We start from the raw sequence: 18,716 nt of genomic DNA on the forward strand, positions 1-18,716 counted from the left end.
GGCTAATGGACACAGAGGAAACCGCACAGGTCACGGGAGTAGATGACACGCTGATAGCAACGCTCAGTCCTAAACGTCTCATATTTATAGTTAAAACACATATGTAGTGATAGTACTTTTTGGCTGTTCAAATAAGCGTTTCAAAAGGAAAATCCAGCAGGAACTTCCTTCCTTCCTCGCGCGCTCTCCCTGCAGTGCTGTGTTGTGTCGCAGGACCACACACGAAAACAACTGTGTACTGTGAACGCACAAAAATGTGACAAGGAAACACATCCAGAACCAATTCACAACAGTGGGTCTCCAGGGTTCATTAGTGGGATCAGAATACAGGGGAAAACTTGAAGAAAAAACATTATAAACACAAGGGGAAAAAGGGACGATGGCTAATAAACAACGAGTAAATAGAGACTCCTAGTAACAAAGTAAACACGGGAACTTTAAGCGCTAATCATTTACATACAAAATGTATGTAATAATAATAATATATAAAATATTTGTATGACAAGTTGCATTACACAAAATTGCAATACAATAAAAATTGCTTGGTAAAAGTAGCAAGAGCTCTGGCAAACATAATCTTGGAAAAAGGTGTACGATACAATAAGCCCATTGTCCCAAAATCAGCCTATACAAAACAAGATGGTTTGGTTAATCTAAAATAATAATGATTCAGGTCTCAATAAAAAGCTGGTCACAAACTAGAGGAATGAAAATGTATTGAACAAGAAATAAATGGTTATAGTCATAGAATAGTGAATAAACATTAAATTGTGGCATTTCTTCTCACAAAAAAAGTAGCGCGAACATTTTAAATTGTGACATCCCGACATAAAACCAGGTGTAGAAATTGTTACAACTGCATATGAACTTCACTCTAAGCTAAAAATGTATTGTAGAAGCTCGACGCGTATCTTAGTCCAATGTAAGATGCCTTTTCCAACTCGCAAAACAGTGAACGATCTTATTGAAAGAGTTCCTTCATAATGACATACAAACTCAGAAATTACTTACTGTACAGCACTCACAAAACATATATAGCTTGCAGGTATATTAAGACAGAAAGAGGCCAATCAAAACCATTAGCTCTATTATAAGAGATGGCAGACAGACAGCGGCACATAAACACGGACAATGATGGAAGAGGAAGCAGTTAGAGACCTGGACTAAAGCCAGATACACTCCCAGATCCAGGCACGTTTAAAAGCTGCAGGTTTTTTTGTAGGCCGCGTTGAACCGAGCAGTGTGTTTAAGAGGGACCTCCTGTATCTCCGGTCTGTACAGTAGTGACGCGGGTGGGCACATTAAGACGCATTAACAGCACAGCCACCGTCATTATCTCGTAAAAGTTCATTGCGTGTTAATTGTGGAGCTGACTGCTGAACTGTGTGAGGTAAAACACATAGGAGCAGGACAGCGCGGGATCAGAAAGTCGCCTAACCATGAAAAAGAGCGTAACGCAGAAAGACCCGTCACCGAAACGCATTTTGAAGTGCGATATACTGTATCGTTACAAAAAATATCAGGATGACCGATTATATCGAAACGACTTTATTCCACTGACGCAATAACCCTATAACATGAACAGCAGCAATTAAAAACCCAAATAAAACACTTATAAACAGTTAGTATCTATAATTTCACATAGATGGCTAAGATGACTTAACCAGTGACAGCTCAAATTAGCAAAAATAATTAATAAAAATCCCCATCTAGTTCAAAGAAATGTACACACGAAAGGTATTGAGCCACAAAAATATTGCTCCAGGTATTATTTATTAACAGGTTCAGGTTTTCTTTGTGAAGTGTCTTTGAATGGAGAGATTTCGCCTGGAGCAGGGGTCAGCAGTACTACTATAGCAGTACTACTACATAAACAAGACATGACATAAGATACACAAAATACATATAGAACATGTATTATCACTCATGCTCGACACACAGCAATAAGTACATTTAGAAATGATCATAAATGACTAAGATAAAAAAAATATACTATATATTATTGTCCTTGTAAAGAAATGTGTCCATTTTGTCCATTAAACGGGACATATTTCCAGACACTGAGCAAGCTTCGGTCAGGACTGCTTAAGTGGAGGATTAACTAAATGTGTATATTATAGATTATTTTATGTTTTATGTCTAGACTGATTCCATCTTGATTGAATTGAAGACCTGTCCGCTTTATCTGCAATGTCAAAGGGGCCTGGGCTCTTTCGTAATGAAATCTATTACAGTCACTCATAATCAATTATACCAAGTCTTTTATGTATCGTGCTTTTTGCAAACAGGGATTGAAGCCATTTATTCTTTATGTTTTGGTTGCTGGTGCTTGGGTTTATGGCCTATATTTGTTTCAAAGATGTGAAAAATGGAAAGATTTATACTTGGATATAAAGCAGCAAGAGTCATATTGGGAAAAATGTGAATATTGACTGAAAATGTTAGCATTACATCCCACTTTACCACGTGGTACAGACTGCAGAGTATAAGGTCACTGTGCATTATGATAAAGTATTTTGACTCTCTGTGCGTCTGAAAACATTTGGGTTAAATCTGCTCCCTGCCTGGAGAAAAACACAGGTCTGAGTGGGTCAGGAGTGCGCTGGAGCCACACATCAGCCAAATCCCAGCAGTCAGACATATTAAAAACATATTACCAACATGGAGGGGATCGCACTAAAGGGATTCATGGGCCGGAGGTCGAGATTACCCACAGGGCGCCCCCCCGAGAGCTTTGTAATAATGTGAAAAAGTCACCAGGATTAGAAGACTTCCATAATTCTCAATAGGGGCGAAAAAGACGGGAATGTGTGCCACTCTGTCATGTGTGTTTGGGTCGGGACAAGGTCATCTGAAGCTTATAAACGGCTCGAAATAGCACCACTACTTTCAACTATATATACAGTGGTGCCAAAACATCTTGGGCTGGTTTTTGAGGGACAACTATGGGTAAAGACTGGTAAAACAGTAAACGGAAGCACTTTGAGAACATGCACCACTGCCAAGGCGCTAGGTCTTTATTTTAATTCAGATTTTATGTCCAATCTGCACATAGCCATTAAAACATAAAAATATATTTTTTCAAGGTGTTAAAATCTTTCTCTCAAACATTCCTGAAAACGCTTGCAATTTTTGTCTGTAATTTAATCCAAGTGTTGTACTAACATTTACAACTCAATTTTGATAGTAATAAAAAGGTTCAATGCTCAATACCACAATGAAAATGAAAAACACACAAAAATAACAGTAGTTTTAGTATATTTCTAAACTGTTGTCCCATTTCAATTTTTCAGTATGGATATCTGCTCAAAAACATAAGGTTTGATATTTGTTTTTGTAACAATTAGTATCTGGAGCACAGATTTTTTTTTTCAATCTATTGTTAAATTAAATTATTTCGTTTTTGGCTCATTATAAAATTCAATAAATATTTTTCTAATTTCAAGCATTTTTTGTTGCCAGAAACGACTCTCTATGTCTCTACGTTAAAATGATTTGACCAGAATGGAATATATTCAGTTTTTTACACGAGGAATGGGACTAGTTTCTATTTCAGAAAACATCTGGAATAAGGATCATGTTTTTGATTCAAAGTTCACGATTACAAGAACAGACACATTTCTCCATCCATAAACAAGAGCAACAGGTTTATGTCCAAATGTTCACAAGGGCGATATTGTATTATTTCTGTAAATTTAAATATAGGTCAAGACAATAAAAAAAATCAATTTCTCCTGCATGTGCCGTGTGACTAAGCCCAGACAGCTGATCAACAGATCGCCAAAAAATAAGTACATCTTTGGTCCACAACAGCCATTTCATACACTACACACCAGATATGAATTCCCCAGAGGAAAATGTATTGAAAATAAATCCTTTCATGTTTTCAGGGATTAAACATTTTGCAGAGCGGCTCTAAGGCTGATCTAATTCAAACCACATACCGTCATGGCCGGCATCTCCTCTCACTCATCCTCTGACGTACAGCGAGAGATCAAAGGTAAAGAGATGGACAGGTACAAATTTGAAACAGAGGAGTACAAAGTCTTATCTGGGATTGTAATGTGTACAGTATCTAGGTTACCAGTAAGAAGGATCAGGACATTTCATTAATGTGTCTATATATAAGTGTTTTGAAAGACCTTGAATAAAAAAAATGTTTTAAGAAGAAATATAAGTGAGGTACAGGCTGTTTAATGCAACGCAGCCTTACTGTAAAGACTTAAGTGTCAAACGTAGTGTGCACGGATGGACACAATAGGCCCCACCATGAGGCGACAGTTACCATCAGTGCACGTTGTTCCGGTAAAGCGAAACCGAGTGAGGAATTCCCATTTTATCTGCGGTGCAGTGAGTGAATGTGAGCTATGTGCAGAGATATGACCATATCATATCCTGTCTCTTTGAGTTAGGACCTGGACCACACAGGCCGCCCCAACACTGATTGATTAGACAGAATTTCAGTCAGAAGGTCCAAAGTGTTTCCTTGTATCTTGGTTAAAAATAAACACTCTCAAGTCTGAAAACAAGTCGACACGAGACAAGTTAAACAATGAGTCTAATCTCCGCTGCTCTCTCTCCACCTCTGTGTTTGTAATGCTTCGAGAGTGTAGTGAAAAGTCACTTACAGCACACACTTTCCCCCGGCACCTCGAACTGTTGATGCCCCAACCCTTGACCTCCCTGCTACCTCGGGGCCTCATTACCCACAATGCACCTCTGCTCCATGGACTATCGCTGACAATAACGCAATCCTGACCCGTGTGTCACATCGGAGACACCCCCAGTGTATAGACACAGACGAATACAAACTACACCAAAATAAACAATCCCTGACATAGAGTCGCTACAGTCGACACGACGCCTGTGGCTGTCCGTCAAACGAGACTCAGTCTTAGGACGAGAGATACGGCCCGGGGTCAAACCTGGACTCATTAATCATGTGTGTGGAGTCCAAGATCTCAGCCATCGGGAACCTGAGTCTGAAAAACAACCACAGGAGGAAAACACAGCTTTGACGGGGGGGAAATATATGAATGGTTCGGTAAGTATTTAACAAACTATCAGTGTTTTGTGTCGGACTTGACCCTGGATCACCCATCAATGTGTGCAAAGATCTTTAGAATACTTGTTTTTCATTCATTTTTTGCCTTAGTCCCGCGTAGATTTGAAATATGATTTTAAAAAAACAACCCTATTGAAGATCTTCACCTCAAAAGATTTAATTTTGGTTTTGGTCTCAACTCTTGCCAAAGATTGCAGGAATATCAATTAAAGACATCCAGAACTAGAGGAAATCTCCTAGTTCAATACGAAATGTATACAAAAGTTAATGAAAAACACACAGGTAAAATAACATTTGTTGACGTAGTCTTTCAACATACTTGGTCTACACTCGTTTTGTTTCTCACATGCCAAATGCAAACAGCTTTTGTATTGAATGTGTTGAACGTGTTGAACAGAAGCAGTGTATCATTCCTTGTGGGTGGCAAAGGTTTGACACTTGGACTTGGCTCCGACTCCAGACGGTTACATTCCCAGCAGAGCGGTTTTATCCCAAAAGCGGGAATGCAAACAATCCAACTGAAGCGATTCTGATGACACACGCTTTCAAACAAACTTAAACTACTGCGTCTTACCTGCTGGCGACCCAGTGGACATCCTCCCAGCCACCTGACCAGAAAACAGACAAAATACACAAAATGAAAACCATACACAAATATTAGAGTTGATTCTGTGGTCAATATAAACATGATCGTGGATAAAGGCGACAAACTCTGCCGTTGTAGTTATGGGAAATTGACCTACATTCAGACTAGTCCAACTAAACAAAATGGTTTTCCTGTTTATGTTGTTGAATCCCCAAGGACCCCTAATAGCTTATTTGTTCCAGCGTCAAGTGAAGATTTACTGGAAGTTTAAAGAAATGTGTGCAGATCTTTGCTAAATTAGGGCATATCCGCCAGACGAATGAGACGAGACGCTCGCAAGGGCAGTTGTTTTAAATCATAATAAATGATGCAATTAAATTATAGAGGAAATTGAGGGGCGACATCACGTGCGTCTTTGGCTCGGTGTGGCTTTGGAGAGGCAAGACAGAAAACGGGGACACAACACAGAAACTAATCAAAATAGATGAATCCGTGTTAGGATAATATGGGATGGCCCATAGAATCAAGTCGTCTTAAATGTCCCACAAATCTTAATTAACCTACTTTATGTGCAAAGGACGAACGTTTTGAACAGTCAACTTAAAAAATACAATGCATGTGACCCAAATGACAAACGGGATGAAAAGCAATACAGAAAATGGATTTGTATAAAGATTATAATGGGGGACAAAAATGATCTCTGTCCTTCCTGTTTTCTCTTGTTGTACGTGGCTGTAAATGTGCTAAGTGAGCTGTGTTGTGTATTCAACATGTGCACAGCAAATCATCACACTCCTGAATAATATAATAAATATCGACCGCTTATGACGTCTTTCTCTTTGGCTTAGATGAGAAATGTCGCTGCGTTTTAGTGTTTTAAATGTGAAAAATAGAATGAGTTCATTCTAACACATTCCTAGCATCCATATTATTCAATGCGATGAGTTTATAAGCAAGTTCCACCACTTTCCGAGACCAGAGTGGAGTTTTGCCATAACGGAAATGCTTAACGATAACATAGCATGCTAAAAGCGCACCAACATTACTTTCCGGATCTCGGAGGATAAAAATGCTTTATATTTAGATGCAGACAGCACACAAGTTAATACAGTTTACTACTTCAAAATATCAAATACAAAAATAGACAATTGACTGAACAAAAAAAGAAAGAAAGAAAGAAAGACGATAAGACGATAGCTAGATAAAAAAAACAGTATAGTATAGTAACACAGTACTTTAACACATGGATAGTTAAAAACATAATCTACACACTTTAATAGTGGTGAAATGTATATTCTTTCAATAAAGGAGGTTGCTATTTTTATTCGGGGTCACCTGTGAAATGAACAACACGATACGACGTCCTTGACTACGCCGTTCATTCGACTGTAGCCAAGACACTTTTCTGAATCAGAGTGAAACTTGATCGCGCAATTGCTGATGCCACACTTTCTAGATAAAAGAGTCTTATGAAGCAAAGGAAACCCCCGGATCCGGACAAGAGTGGGATTTACCCATGATGCACTTGCGGTTTCCCTGTTACACACAGGCACGGAGTGAAATAGTAATGTTTCTGGTGTTTTTGGGTCACTTACTGGACATGAGCAAAGCCTGAGCTGATAACAGGGATTAGACAAAGAATTTACTGCGTCATGCAACGGTTCACGGTGGGATTTAGTAATTATAGCTTGCCAGTCTATGTTGTGCTTGGAATAATACATTTAGACATATGACACACTGCCATTCTGCACATTTCTCTAATTAAATGCTGACACAACTATATCATACCAATGGACAACATTGACAGAATGATAAGGACAATGCTGAAACATGCCTGTAAATGTCATAGTTGAGTTGCAAGTATCGCATAAAACATAAATAGAGAGTAAAAGTAACCACTAAACTACAGAAACATCACTTGTAATGACGATTACGTTTCCAATTTCCGTTCTTTTCATTGTTAATAGCCGTTTTTTGCTAATACGTTTTTATCATAGACATCATATCTTATTTAGCATTTCCCATTTCACACCCCAGCAGCAATACTATTATCCATTTTTGGACATATCTCACACTTCTAACACAGATGCATACTTCATTGCCATAGTGGAGGCAGTAAATTGCCCAGAGACGCAACGATTTCACACAATCCGTTTATTGCTGTGCTGTAGAAACTGACACTAACATTAAACCCGACGAGGGGCCTCACATCTACTCTTGTTTCTGTATCAAGTATCCACGGAGATGTATGTCCAGTGTGTTATCAATAGAAAAATGGCCTATGAGATGCAAAGGTTCCGTATAAGCTGTAGTAATAATCGCTTCTCAGATCTCCAGTCCATATTAAACTCTTGGAGAAACACACAGATGATCCCATTGATAATCTAAGCTACTGTGACGTGTGTAGATACACTGTAGTGCAAACCCTGCTCTAAATTTGGTGTTGAATGACAATAGGCATCTGGTGGAGTGTGTGTGTGTCAGTTTGGACAGCTGTACTTTATCAGTCACAGTTCGGGGAAAATAAACGCTTGCTTCACTGTCTGGTCTGATCCCACGCCCCCTTTGCTCCTCTACCTACTTACACATGCTAGCAAAGGACTACGTATGCTAGCAAAGGACTACGCATGCTAGCAAAAGGACTACGCATGCTAGCAAAAGGACTACGCATGCTAGCAAAAGGACTACGCATGCAAGCAAAAGGACTATGCATTCTAGCAAAAGGACTACGCATGCTAGCAAAGGACTATGCATGCTGCAAAAGGACTACGCATGCTAGCAAAAGGACTACGCATGCTAGCAAAGGACTACGCGTGCAAGCAAAAAGACTACGCATGCTAGCAAAAGGACTACGCATGCTAGCAAAGGTTGACACATGCTAGCAAAAGGTCTACACATGCTAGCAAAAGGTCTACACATGCTAGCAAAAGGTCTAAACATGCTAGCAAAGGTCATAGGTCTACACATGCAAGGAAATGATCTACACATGCTAGCAAAGGTCTACACATGCTAGCAAAAGGTCATAGGTCTACACATGCAAGCAAAGGACCTACACATGCTAGCAAAGGTCTACACATGCTAGCAAAAGGTCTACACATGCTAGCAAAAGGTCTACACATGCTAGCAAAAGGTCTACACATGCTAGCAAAGGACAACGCATGCTAGCAAAGGACTACGCATGCTAGCAAAGGACTACGCATGCTAGCAAAGGACTACGCATGCTAGCAAAAGGACTACGCATGCTAGCAAAAGGACTATGCATGCTAGCAAAAGGACTAGGCATGCTGCTAGCAAAGGACTACGCATGCTGCTAGCAAAGGACTACGCATGCTGCTAGCAAAGGACTACGCATGCAAGCAAAAGGACTACGCATGCTAGCAAAAGGACTACGCATGCTAGCAAAGGTTGACGCATGCTAGCAAAGGTTGACACATGCTAGCAAAAGGCCTACACATGCTAGCAAAAGGTCTACACATACTAGCAAAAGGTCTACACATGCTAGCAAAAGGTCTAAACATGCTAGCAAAGGTCATAGGTCTACACATGCAAGCAAAGGACCTACACATGCTAACAAAGGACCTACACACGCTAGCAAAGGTCTAAACATGCTAGCAAAGGTCTACACATGCCAGCAAAGGTCTACACATGCTAGCAAAGGTCTACACATTCTAGCAAAGGTCTGCACATGCTAGCAAAGATCTGCACATGCTAGCAAAAGTCTGTACATGCTAGCAAAGGTCTGCACATGCTAGCAAAGGTCTACACATACTAGCAAAGGTCTACACATTCTAGCAAAGGTTTACACATGCTAGCAAAGGTCTACACATGTTAGCAAAGGTCTACACATAAATTCTCTATAATGCTCTATAATAACGTCAACAAATGCAAAAATGTACTCCCAGAAAATTCTTTATAAAATGCAAATATAATAACACTGTCCGTGTTAATACATTAATTTAATAGGATCCACATTTGGGCTCATTGGAGCACATTCCTGGTTTGTATTACTAGTGTAGTACCATAACCATACCAAAACCATAGATGTACTACTAGTGTAGGACTACTAGTCTTTATGTTTTTCGATTTGACACTGGAACACAGAAACTCAAAGAAAATGCCACTCCAATGTCCGAGTTCCACCTTCCGAGGTCTACACATGTTAGCGAAGGACTAAACCGGCTAGCAAAGAATTACACATGCTAGCATACATGTACACACACGGACAGAACAAACAGAACTACATTTTAACCCATAAGCGATGCAAACAAGGCGGACAATATGCAAAAATGTCATTATCATCAATAAAAAATGTTAGCCTATTTCGAAAATGTGAAAAAAAGCCATTCTCAGTCTCTGCATTTACAGGAACACTGGGGAAATGATATCAGTTGCCTGGTACTATTTAAATTGATTGTCCAAAGTGCATGGAAACCCACATAGACCGAGTTGCCGTGGATCGATTCTCTCAAATCCACCAGGTGCAAATGGTCACGACCTCTTTCAGTCCGTTTTCAGATGTCATGTAAACGAGTAACAAGCTGACTTCAAATGGACAAATGTAGCTGCGCATGCTCGTGAGACCTCCTCAGTCCACATTCACATAAAGACCCAGAGAGAAACAGTATAAAGGTGGTGGTGGACAGGCAGGTAAATATTACAACTAATATCTAATATTAATATTATACAACTAAGCAGGTAAATATTACCAATCAACTACTGCGATGGCATCTGAGGCAAAAGGTAGTCACTATTGGTCTGATGAGGAGACGGCCTTCATGCTGACCCACCATTTGTTTTTGTTCATGCAAAATATTTTTAAGATTTGACATCAATTCAAGTAAACCATTGAAATGAAAACGTTTTTAAAATATGTTATAAAGCCAGATGAAATTCACAAATAAATATGAAGGGAAATAAGATTTGATTTATTCAAAACACAACACTAAACAGGCCCTGCGACAAGTTGGCCACTGTCCAGGGTGTACCCCGCCTAAGGCCCGAAGTCACTGGGATAGGCTCCAGTCACCCGCGACCCCGAAAGGGAACAAGCGGTAGAAAATGGATGGATGGACAACACTAAACAACAATAAGTTTTGTTGACACTCTGAGATCAGGAGGGCAGGCTCCCCACGTCGAAGGAGGCATTACAGAGACATGTTACATTAGCTTCAGCAGCATTTGGGCTTCTGAGCTCTGCAGCTTTTCCACAGGGACAAATTCAAGCACCTTTTAGTAACTTTTACATGTATTTTAGGTTTTCCCAGGACTTACACGGTGCAGTTTAAACCCATTAGACAATAAAATTAGTAGTGTAGCCACAAAATCTTATTCATATTTCATATTTATTAACTTATACTTATTTATTTTCATATTTAAGATCCCGTTATATAGTACCAGTACTTGAAGATGCGTATCAGTCTTGAACTAGATTTGCATGCTTTTATGACCCACTTTTTAAACGTCTAACAAAACAAAACATAAATCTAAAGTAATCTACAGAATTTATGCTGCACACTTGAGTAAACAACACTGCACACAAACAAAGCATGAATCTTGTCCATTAAACACCAAAATCGGTCATAGTTCATAATAAGCAAACCATAGATCTTATAATGACGTAGATAACACACTTGCTCCACTGTAACTGGACCCAATGACCTCCTTTGCCACAGATTAATATTTTTGGTTCAGCCTTCAGAGCTACGTACATCCACTATTTTCATCTTTAAAAGTCCCCCGTTTATCATTGAATCCCAGACTGCACAAGAAGCGGCACATTCTACTTTGAGAATTGCTCCAGTATCAGCTCTATCAGCTCTTTTGTGTTCTTTTTCTAAGTAGTCATTACATTAAAAAACATAACATTTTGACAACTTGTATAAAATGGGATTAAAATTTAAACTCGTACAAATTTAGCTGATTTGTGAGAGAAATTACTTGGCCACAGTGACTAAACAATGCAATAAAAAACATCTCAAAGCCAACAACTATTAAAAACGCCAGTAAACTGCAAACAGAACAGTAGTAATATGAATAAATCATGATTACGATGTTATAGTGTGTTTGTGTTTTCTTATTTTCTTTCTTTCTTTAGGATATTCTCAGTAATTAACCTGATAATAACCAATTCTGACTTACCCTCACAATTTTAAACTATAGGCTCCTTAACCACATCCTTTTAATACCATGTCAAACAAAAATACTTAGCTTTAGCTTCAAACACAACAAAAGAACAACTTCGAGCTAAAATCTGTGCTGAAAAAGTCTAGCAGTCGTAGCTCTGTTGCCGCAGTGCTGACTCCGATAGAGATGACCTTGCATTTCTTGGGGCGGTTGGAGCTGCCTCATCCTTTTACTGTGACTGTATTGACACAACAGCAGAGACACTGGACACAAGCCCGGAGCCAGAGTGCAGACTTAAACAAATGGAAAAATACAGAAAACATTTATTCTAGAAATAGTCTTGCATAAAAATGAATTTTTACTTATGTAGAGCTTCAGATTATAGAGCATTTTGAGCAACTTTGTGCAATTGCCAGGCCAGGATGAAAGAATAGTGTAATTTTAGGAAAGGCATCTAGCACAATATCTATTATAAGAAGGGGTGAAAGTAAGACGGCACGGTCCGGTGCAGAGTACCCCTAAAATATTTGGGGGTGGCGAGACAACGAGGTGTGAGAATTATTCATTCTAGACTGAATCCATTTAAGCCCCTTGCCTAACTGAGGGTCAGGCAGTGCAATGTTTAAGATTGAATCTCTAATAATCTAAACTCTCAGCACTCAGGTTGGCAGAGCTCATTCATTTGGTATCTGACTCCCCTCTTACTGTCCGTGACGTGAGAGCTGTGAGGGACAAACACACACATGACTCCCTCAGAGCCCTCTGTCTTCAGAACACGTGGAAATGGAGGAAATGATTTGAGCAAACGCCACAACGGAAAACTATAAACATCATTTTATGAAGAACGCAAAATATATTGTACACATATTGAGAAAATAATTCAGATTGGACTCAATTGTTCTTAAAAAAAAGGTATTCAGTGTAGAATTGTATGTATAAATACAAATTGAATATGATTTTGTATCCGGCTACAACAAAGTCTATCGTTTTGTCTATCCATGCTCAAGTTGCCTGTTTTTGGCCTTGAGTTAATCTTCCTTCTTTCACGCTGTACTATTATAATCATGTATTTGCCTGGTAGCAAAAGGCAACATTAGATGGATGTAAAGTATATTTATGTTCATGCAGCAAGTATGTAAACATTGTTCTCCTATTCACCAAACTCCATCTTTCTCAAACCCCTATCTCGGTGCACGAAGACTTGCGATCGCATGAGGTCAGGCAGCGACGGGCTTTCCATATTGTGTACACCAAAAATGTGGGCAACCCCAAGTGAGGAGACAATTCTGTTTACTCTTTATATGCTGCCATTAGGCAACATTATCAGAAAGCATGGCATTAACTTCCACTGCTATGCAGACGACACTCAGCTGTATTTATCAATGAAACCTGATCAGAGCGATCAAGTAGACAGACTTAGTGCTTGTGTGAAGGAGATAAAAACCTGGATGACACTAAACTACCTGCTTCTTAACCCTGAAAAAAACGAGGTCATTGTGCTTGGTCCTAAGCATCTACGAGACTCTCTATCTGAGCAGATAGTCACACTGGACAATGTCAGTGTAGCCTCCAGTTCTACTGTAAGAAACCTTGGAGTCTTATTTGACCAGGAGCTCTCATTTAAAGCTCATATAAATCAAGCTTGTAAAACAGCCTATTTCCATTTGCGCAACATAGCCAAAATCAGAAGAATCCTGCCTAAAAGTGATGCCGAAAAACGTATCCATGCATTTGTAACGACTAGATTAGACTACTGTAACTCCCTGCTTGCAGCGTGTCCTAAAAGCTCCATAAAAAGCTTTCAACTGGTTCAAAATGCAGCAGCAAGATTACTAACAGGAACAAAAAGAAGAGAGCACATTACGCCAGTGCTGAAGTCTCTTCACTGGCTCCCCGTCGAGTCTAGAATCAAATTCAAAATTCTACTCTTGACCTACAAAGCCATAAATGACATGGCCCCATCCTACCTCAAAGATGCTATAGAACCACATCATCCAAACAGAGCTCTTCGCTCTCAGAATGCCGGTCTTCTGGTGGTGCCAAGAGTCTCTAAAAGTACTGTAGGAGGTAGAGCGTTTAGCTACCAAGCTCCTGTGTTATGGAATCAGCTCCTGACCCATATTAAATATGCTGACACAGTCTCTTCATTTAAGTCCAGGCTTAAAACGTTCCTCTTCGAAATCGCTTATGGTCAGACTAGTTAGGAACAGAAAGATAAACCCACAGCTTTAGCTACGCTGCCCTAGGAGTAATTATGCTGGGGGAAGTATGACAGCTTGAGCACTATCCTCTTCTTCTGACTACTTATGCTATCAAACAATATTTATTTTTTGATTCCACTTGCAAACTGTTCACCGCCTTCTTTTTCTTTCTTTCACTCCTGAGGACCTGTGGACCCAGATGCTCCTCCCCTGGTGAAGTGGTCCCTGCCCTGTGTGGACGGTCCCTCATCTGCTTGAGGAGTGGGTCCAGCTCGCCCCCGACGGTCCCTCATCTGCCTGAGGAGTTGGTCCAGCTCGCCTCCGACGGTCCCTCATCTGCCTGAAGAGTGGGTCCAGTTCGCCTCAGTCGGTCTCTCATCTGCCTGAAGAGTGGGTCCAGTTCGCCTCAGTCGGTCCCTCATCTGCCTGAAGAGTGGGTCCAGTTCGCCTCAGTCGGTCCCTCATCTGCCTGAAGAGTGGGTCCAGCTCCAGTCTTCCTCGTGTCCGTCTGTCCGTCTGTGAGAGTCGGATCTCTCCTTCACTGGAACTCCTCCAGGTTTCTACGCTTTTTTCCCAAAGAGGTTTTTTTTGTAGTTTTTCCTGGCCGAGAAGGAGAGTCTAAGGACAGAGGACCCTGGGACATCGTCCCTCGCCACCACAGACATTGTCTGACTCCATCGCCACCACAGACATTGTTGATTCATTTCTCCCTGTGGCCCTCAGAGGCAACTGTTGTTGTGATTTTGGGCCTTACAAAAATAAATTGATTTGATTTGATTTGATTTGATTTGACATGAAGTCATAAACAGTCCCACTAAGACTGGGCCTGATACCAGTAGATACCAACATACTTCAACGGCTGCAGTTTATATCTCCAAAATGAGGTGGTGAAAACGGTCCAGAAACTATTACCAGGTCTAAAGGAACAAACTTTGAGCAAGTTGACGGTTTTTGCATGTACTAATATGAAAATTAGCCAATAGAGTATGTAAAAAGGTGTTTAATATACTGCTTGATGTATTATGTAAACTAAAATGTAATTATACACAAAAAAAAAATCAAACTACTTTCACCCCTGACTACCGGTGTATGTCAAGCCTTTGTGGGACATTAGAAGGGAGCACAAATGAAATAGCACAATATATAATCATAAAAGGACATTTTTTGGAAGATATACGTAGTTATTGATTTTTTTCTAACCTAAAAGTGTTACGGTAGATTCATGTTTAATAATGACTTGTAATACACAGCACTGAAATAAATCATACTGGTCATATTGAGTTTTGAGTGATAACCTCATCAGCCCGGGCCCCGGTGGGTTTCTAATTACAGACGCTGCAGCCGACTCTAACCTACTTGTTATGAAAGACTAAATTTATACAAAGTGTCCTATAAAGAAACGGATCTAGGTCCTGGGATCGACGGACATGTTAACCACCTTTTTAATTATGAAAAATGCGAAATTCTAGTTAATCCAAGTTAGAAAGAATTCATATGGCACACATTTATCGTGGTTAAAATGTATTGTTTTGTGCTGGTTCGTGAACAGTAGTATCATACATTCAAGCAGGTATTCACCATGGAAACACAGGTATGACTCAGTTTTGAAAAATGAAATTGGTTTGTTGGTTTGTCTTTTGTTTGCAAGAAAATGTTTCAATTCTATAGAAATAAAATCAGAACATCTCACTACTGCATTAATTATTATGCGTCAATTAGGCTTGCAACTAACAAATATTCTAGTAATTTTTCAATAATTTTCCTTTTTTTCTGGTTCAAATGCTTTACATGACAGGACAGTTATAGCGTGAAATTAGGAGGAACAGGAGAGACATTTGGCAAATGGTAGAAAGGTTGGAATTGAACCCACAACCCCACATGCAATGTCCTTAACCACGGCACCACCAGTGGGATATTTTTATACAACGTTACCAAATAAAACTGACCGCTGTCCTATTGGGCGTGCGCGGAACACAAATAGAATTAAATCCAAATATAAATATATCCAAACATAACTGTCCCATAAGCATTATAATGAACAAGCATTTCCGTCTGATCTGTACTAAAGTGACATTCCAGAGTCCAACACAGCGTTGGACTTATTCATAAAAACATTTAATGATATTACAGATAAATGCCCCTCTTAAAAGAGTCAGGGTCAAAAATAAGAATAATCCTGGGCGGGCCAAGAAAACCAAATCAGCAACAGACTGGCAGCAGTTTCATCATAAAAGGCAATAAATATGTTTCGACTGCTCGTAAAGACAAAATATCTTACTATGTCAATACTTTCACTGAATCAAAAGGGCAATTCTGCAAACATTGGCAAACAGTTTAATTCCTATAGCTAAATTCTGCTTCCACTTTACCAAATTAAGTTATAAAGATTCAATTACCTGACAAAGAAAAAATACATTTCTGATGCTTTTAACCAGCACTTTGTTGATCTAAAAATGTTTCTGATGATGCTGCTGCTCCATCTATTGCTATTGCCTCAATACACAAGGATAGAGCAGATGATTAAATATTTTCCCTTACTTTAAACAGTCTGAAGTATTAAATATGTTGCTCTCTATGGATTGAAACAAGTCCCCTGGAGGTGACACCCTTGAACCTAGGATGTTATCAGCCCCAATAATAGTAAATCGTTTAACTCTTGTTTTTAATCTCACAATTCACACTGTAAGTATCCCATTATGGAAAACTGCCTTTGCCTTTGCATAAAGAAGGCCAGAAAAATCCCTTTAAGAATCTCAAAACTATCCTGCCAAGCAAAACTCTTGGAGAAGCTAATAAGAAATCAGGTGCATAATTTACTAACCAAATATTACCATTTTGAATAGCTGCCAGTCCGTTTTTAGAAAAGGACATAGTACTGTCACAGCTACTCCCAATAGTGGCACAAGTGATTCAAAATATTCAAGTGGATTTACACACCATCCAACAACACTGTGTTCATTTAAAATTGTAAATGAATTCTAATAGAATAAAATGTATGCTGTTCTCCAAAAGACACTCAAGAAATGCATGTATTCTGGTATGTGACTGAGCCAGTACCACATTACAAATACAAATATTCTGCCTGATTATTTAACATGTATGCTGAACATCAGGTATTGGTCATTTAAGATCTCAGGACATTTATGTTACCGTCACGCCGTATTAACACAGAGTAAGCTCCATATGAACAAAACAGATTTTTTTTTAAAGTGGATAATCTTGTGCCATTTTATAAATTTAAGGCACTTGTTAAAGATTACCCCCAAAGACAGCCAAGCTTTGCAGGATTGTGCGTTTTTGTATTTAACTTACAGAATGCTTTTTTGAAGGTTTTATTGTCATTTTACCTTTTTTTCAAACAATTATTCTGATCCTCGTTACAGCCCTACAGTCATCACATGTACAGATTACTCATTAACTCACCCTGGCCCGTCGAGCTTGGAAGTGCGTGGGGGAGGAGAGGGAGGAGCGGGTGAGGGGCTGGCTGCGGGTGAGCGGGCGAGAGCGACGCCTCTGTGCCTCAGGTTTGTCCGACGCTCGGCTCTGGTCCAGACTCAGGGATCGACCGGGCATTCTGCTGCTGAACACCGGAGCGTCCTGAGGAGAGAGATCGATAGAGGACGAAGGCCCCAAAGAGTCAGGACGAGACATGGACAACCTCTTTCTGTAAAACCTTTTGAATTGTACGAATTGCGTGGCTCCAAATAACACGTATTTGCTTCTTCTTTTTTCAGCGTTTGACTAGTTTTGGTCAGAATCTCCCAGCCCCACCAGGCCGTGCAATCTATTACAGATGACACACATTTTCCCTTTAACTCCACACACAAAGCGCGCCTGTGTTCAAACCTCCCGCTTTGGCCCTGGAGACTTTTTCCAGAGAAATGGCATTCGGTCATGCAATATTTTGTAACGCCAGAAATAGAATCCAGCTTCTATTTATTGTAATTTTGGTGTCAATGTTATAATTTAAGTCCTTGAAATTTCCGAGATTTTATGAGGGGAATTTCCCAAGGTTTTTAATAGACCATGTAAATCCTTCCAGTAATGTGATTAACACAGTGGTTTAAGCAATTTATGAGGGATATCGTTTAAAGTAGACCATCACAGAAATTATCCTTTTTTTCCTTTTTTAATGAGCATTGGGCTATAATGCTAAAATTCTGGCTAACCAAGTGATCTTTTCCTGGGCAGATTTCCAACACAGAAGCCAAAAACATCAATGGATTTAGTAGTTTGTAAACTGAGCCAAGTTGTGGCCATTTTTGTCCAAACTGTAGCTTCAATAGGCCTGAATAATAAATCAACTACAGATTATACACTATATCAATATGGATGTATCAATGTATCAATTAGTTATTGCACAAATTAAGGGGTTAATATTGAATACAAAGTCTCTCTAGTAGATGACAACATTTCCATTAAATTCGGAAACAGATCTTTTAGAATCAGAAAAGGTTTATTGCCCCTGTCAATGAACAAAAGTCACAAACATAGGAACATGCTTTGGTGATTCGGTGCAACGTAAAACAATGAACAATGATGATGACAAGTTGTATAGAATCAAAAAAGGGCATGCATTGAAGAAAAACAATGTACATTTACTATAAGATAAAAAATAATCTGTTTTTACCAATTGCTTTTGTCCATCTTTGTATCTTAGTTCAAGTCAACAAGTACCAACTATAACAAGTTACTTATTCCTGTATTAGTAGTATTAATAGTATAACCATTGACTTTTAAG

At 39.4% G+C, this 18,716-nt stretch overlaps 1 protein-coding gene across 1 annotated transcript in view; it reads right to left on the minus strand.

Moving 5' to 3' along the window:
- Window positions 1-5,510: 5,510 nt before the first annotated feature.
- Window positions 5,511-18,716, minus strand: part of LOC140360606 (uncharacterized) — a 21,754-nt gene continuing 8,548 nt past the window's right edge. The window contains exons 3-4 of the mRNA XM_072445881.1: window positions 17,399-17,572; window positions 5,511-5,673 (exon numbers count right to left, since the gene is read on the minus strand). Of these exons, the coding sequence (XP_072301982.1) occupies window positions 5,626-5,673; window positions 17,399-17,572 (222 nt within the window). The 3' untranslated portion in view covers window positions 5,511-5,625. The remainder of the gene's footprint in view (window positions 5,674-17,398; window positions 17,573-18,716) is intronic.

The sequence above is a fragment of the Eucyclogobius newberryi genome, unplaced genomic scaffold (genome assembly GCF_026437365.1).
Source record: "Eucyclogobius newberryi isolate DKJ021-1_F unplaced genomic scaffold, fEucNew1.0.hap1 SCAF_15, whole genome shotgun sequence".
In the NCBI taxonomy this organism is placed as follows: domain Eukaryota; kingdom Metazoa; phylum Chordata; class Actinopteri; order Gobiiformes; family Gobiidae; genus Eucyclogobius; species Eucyclogobius newberryi.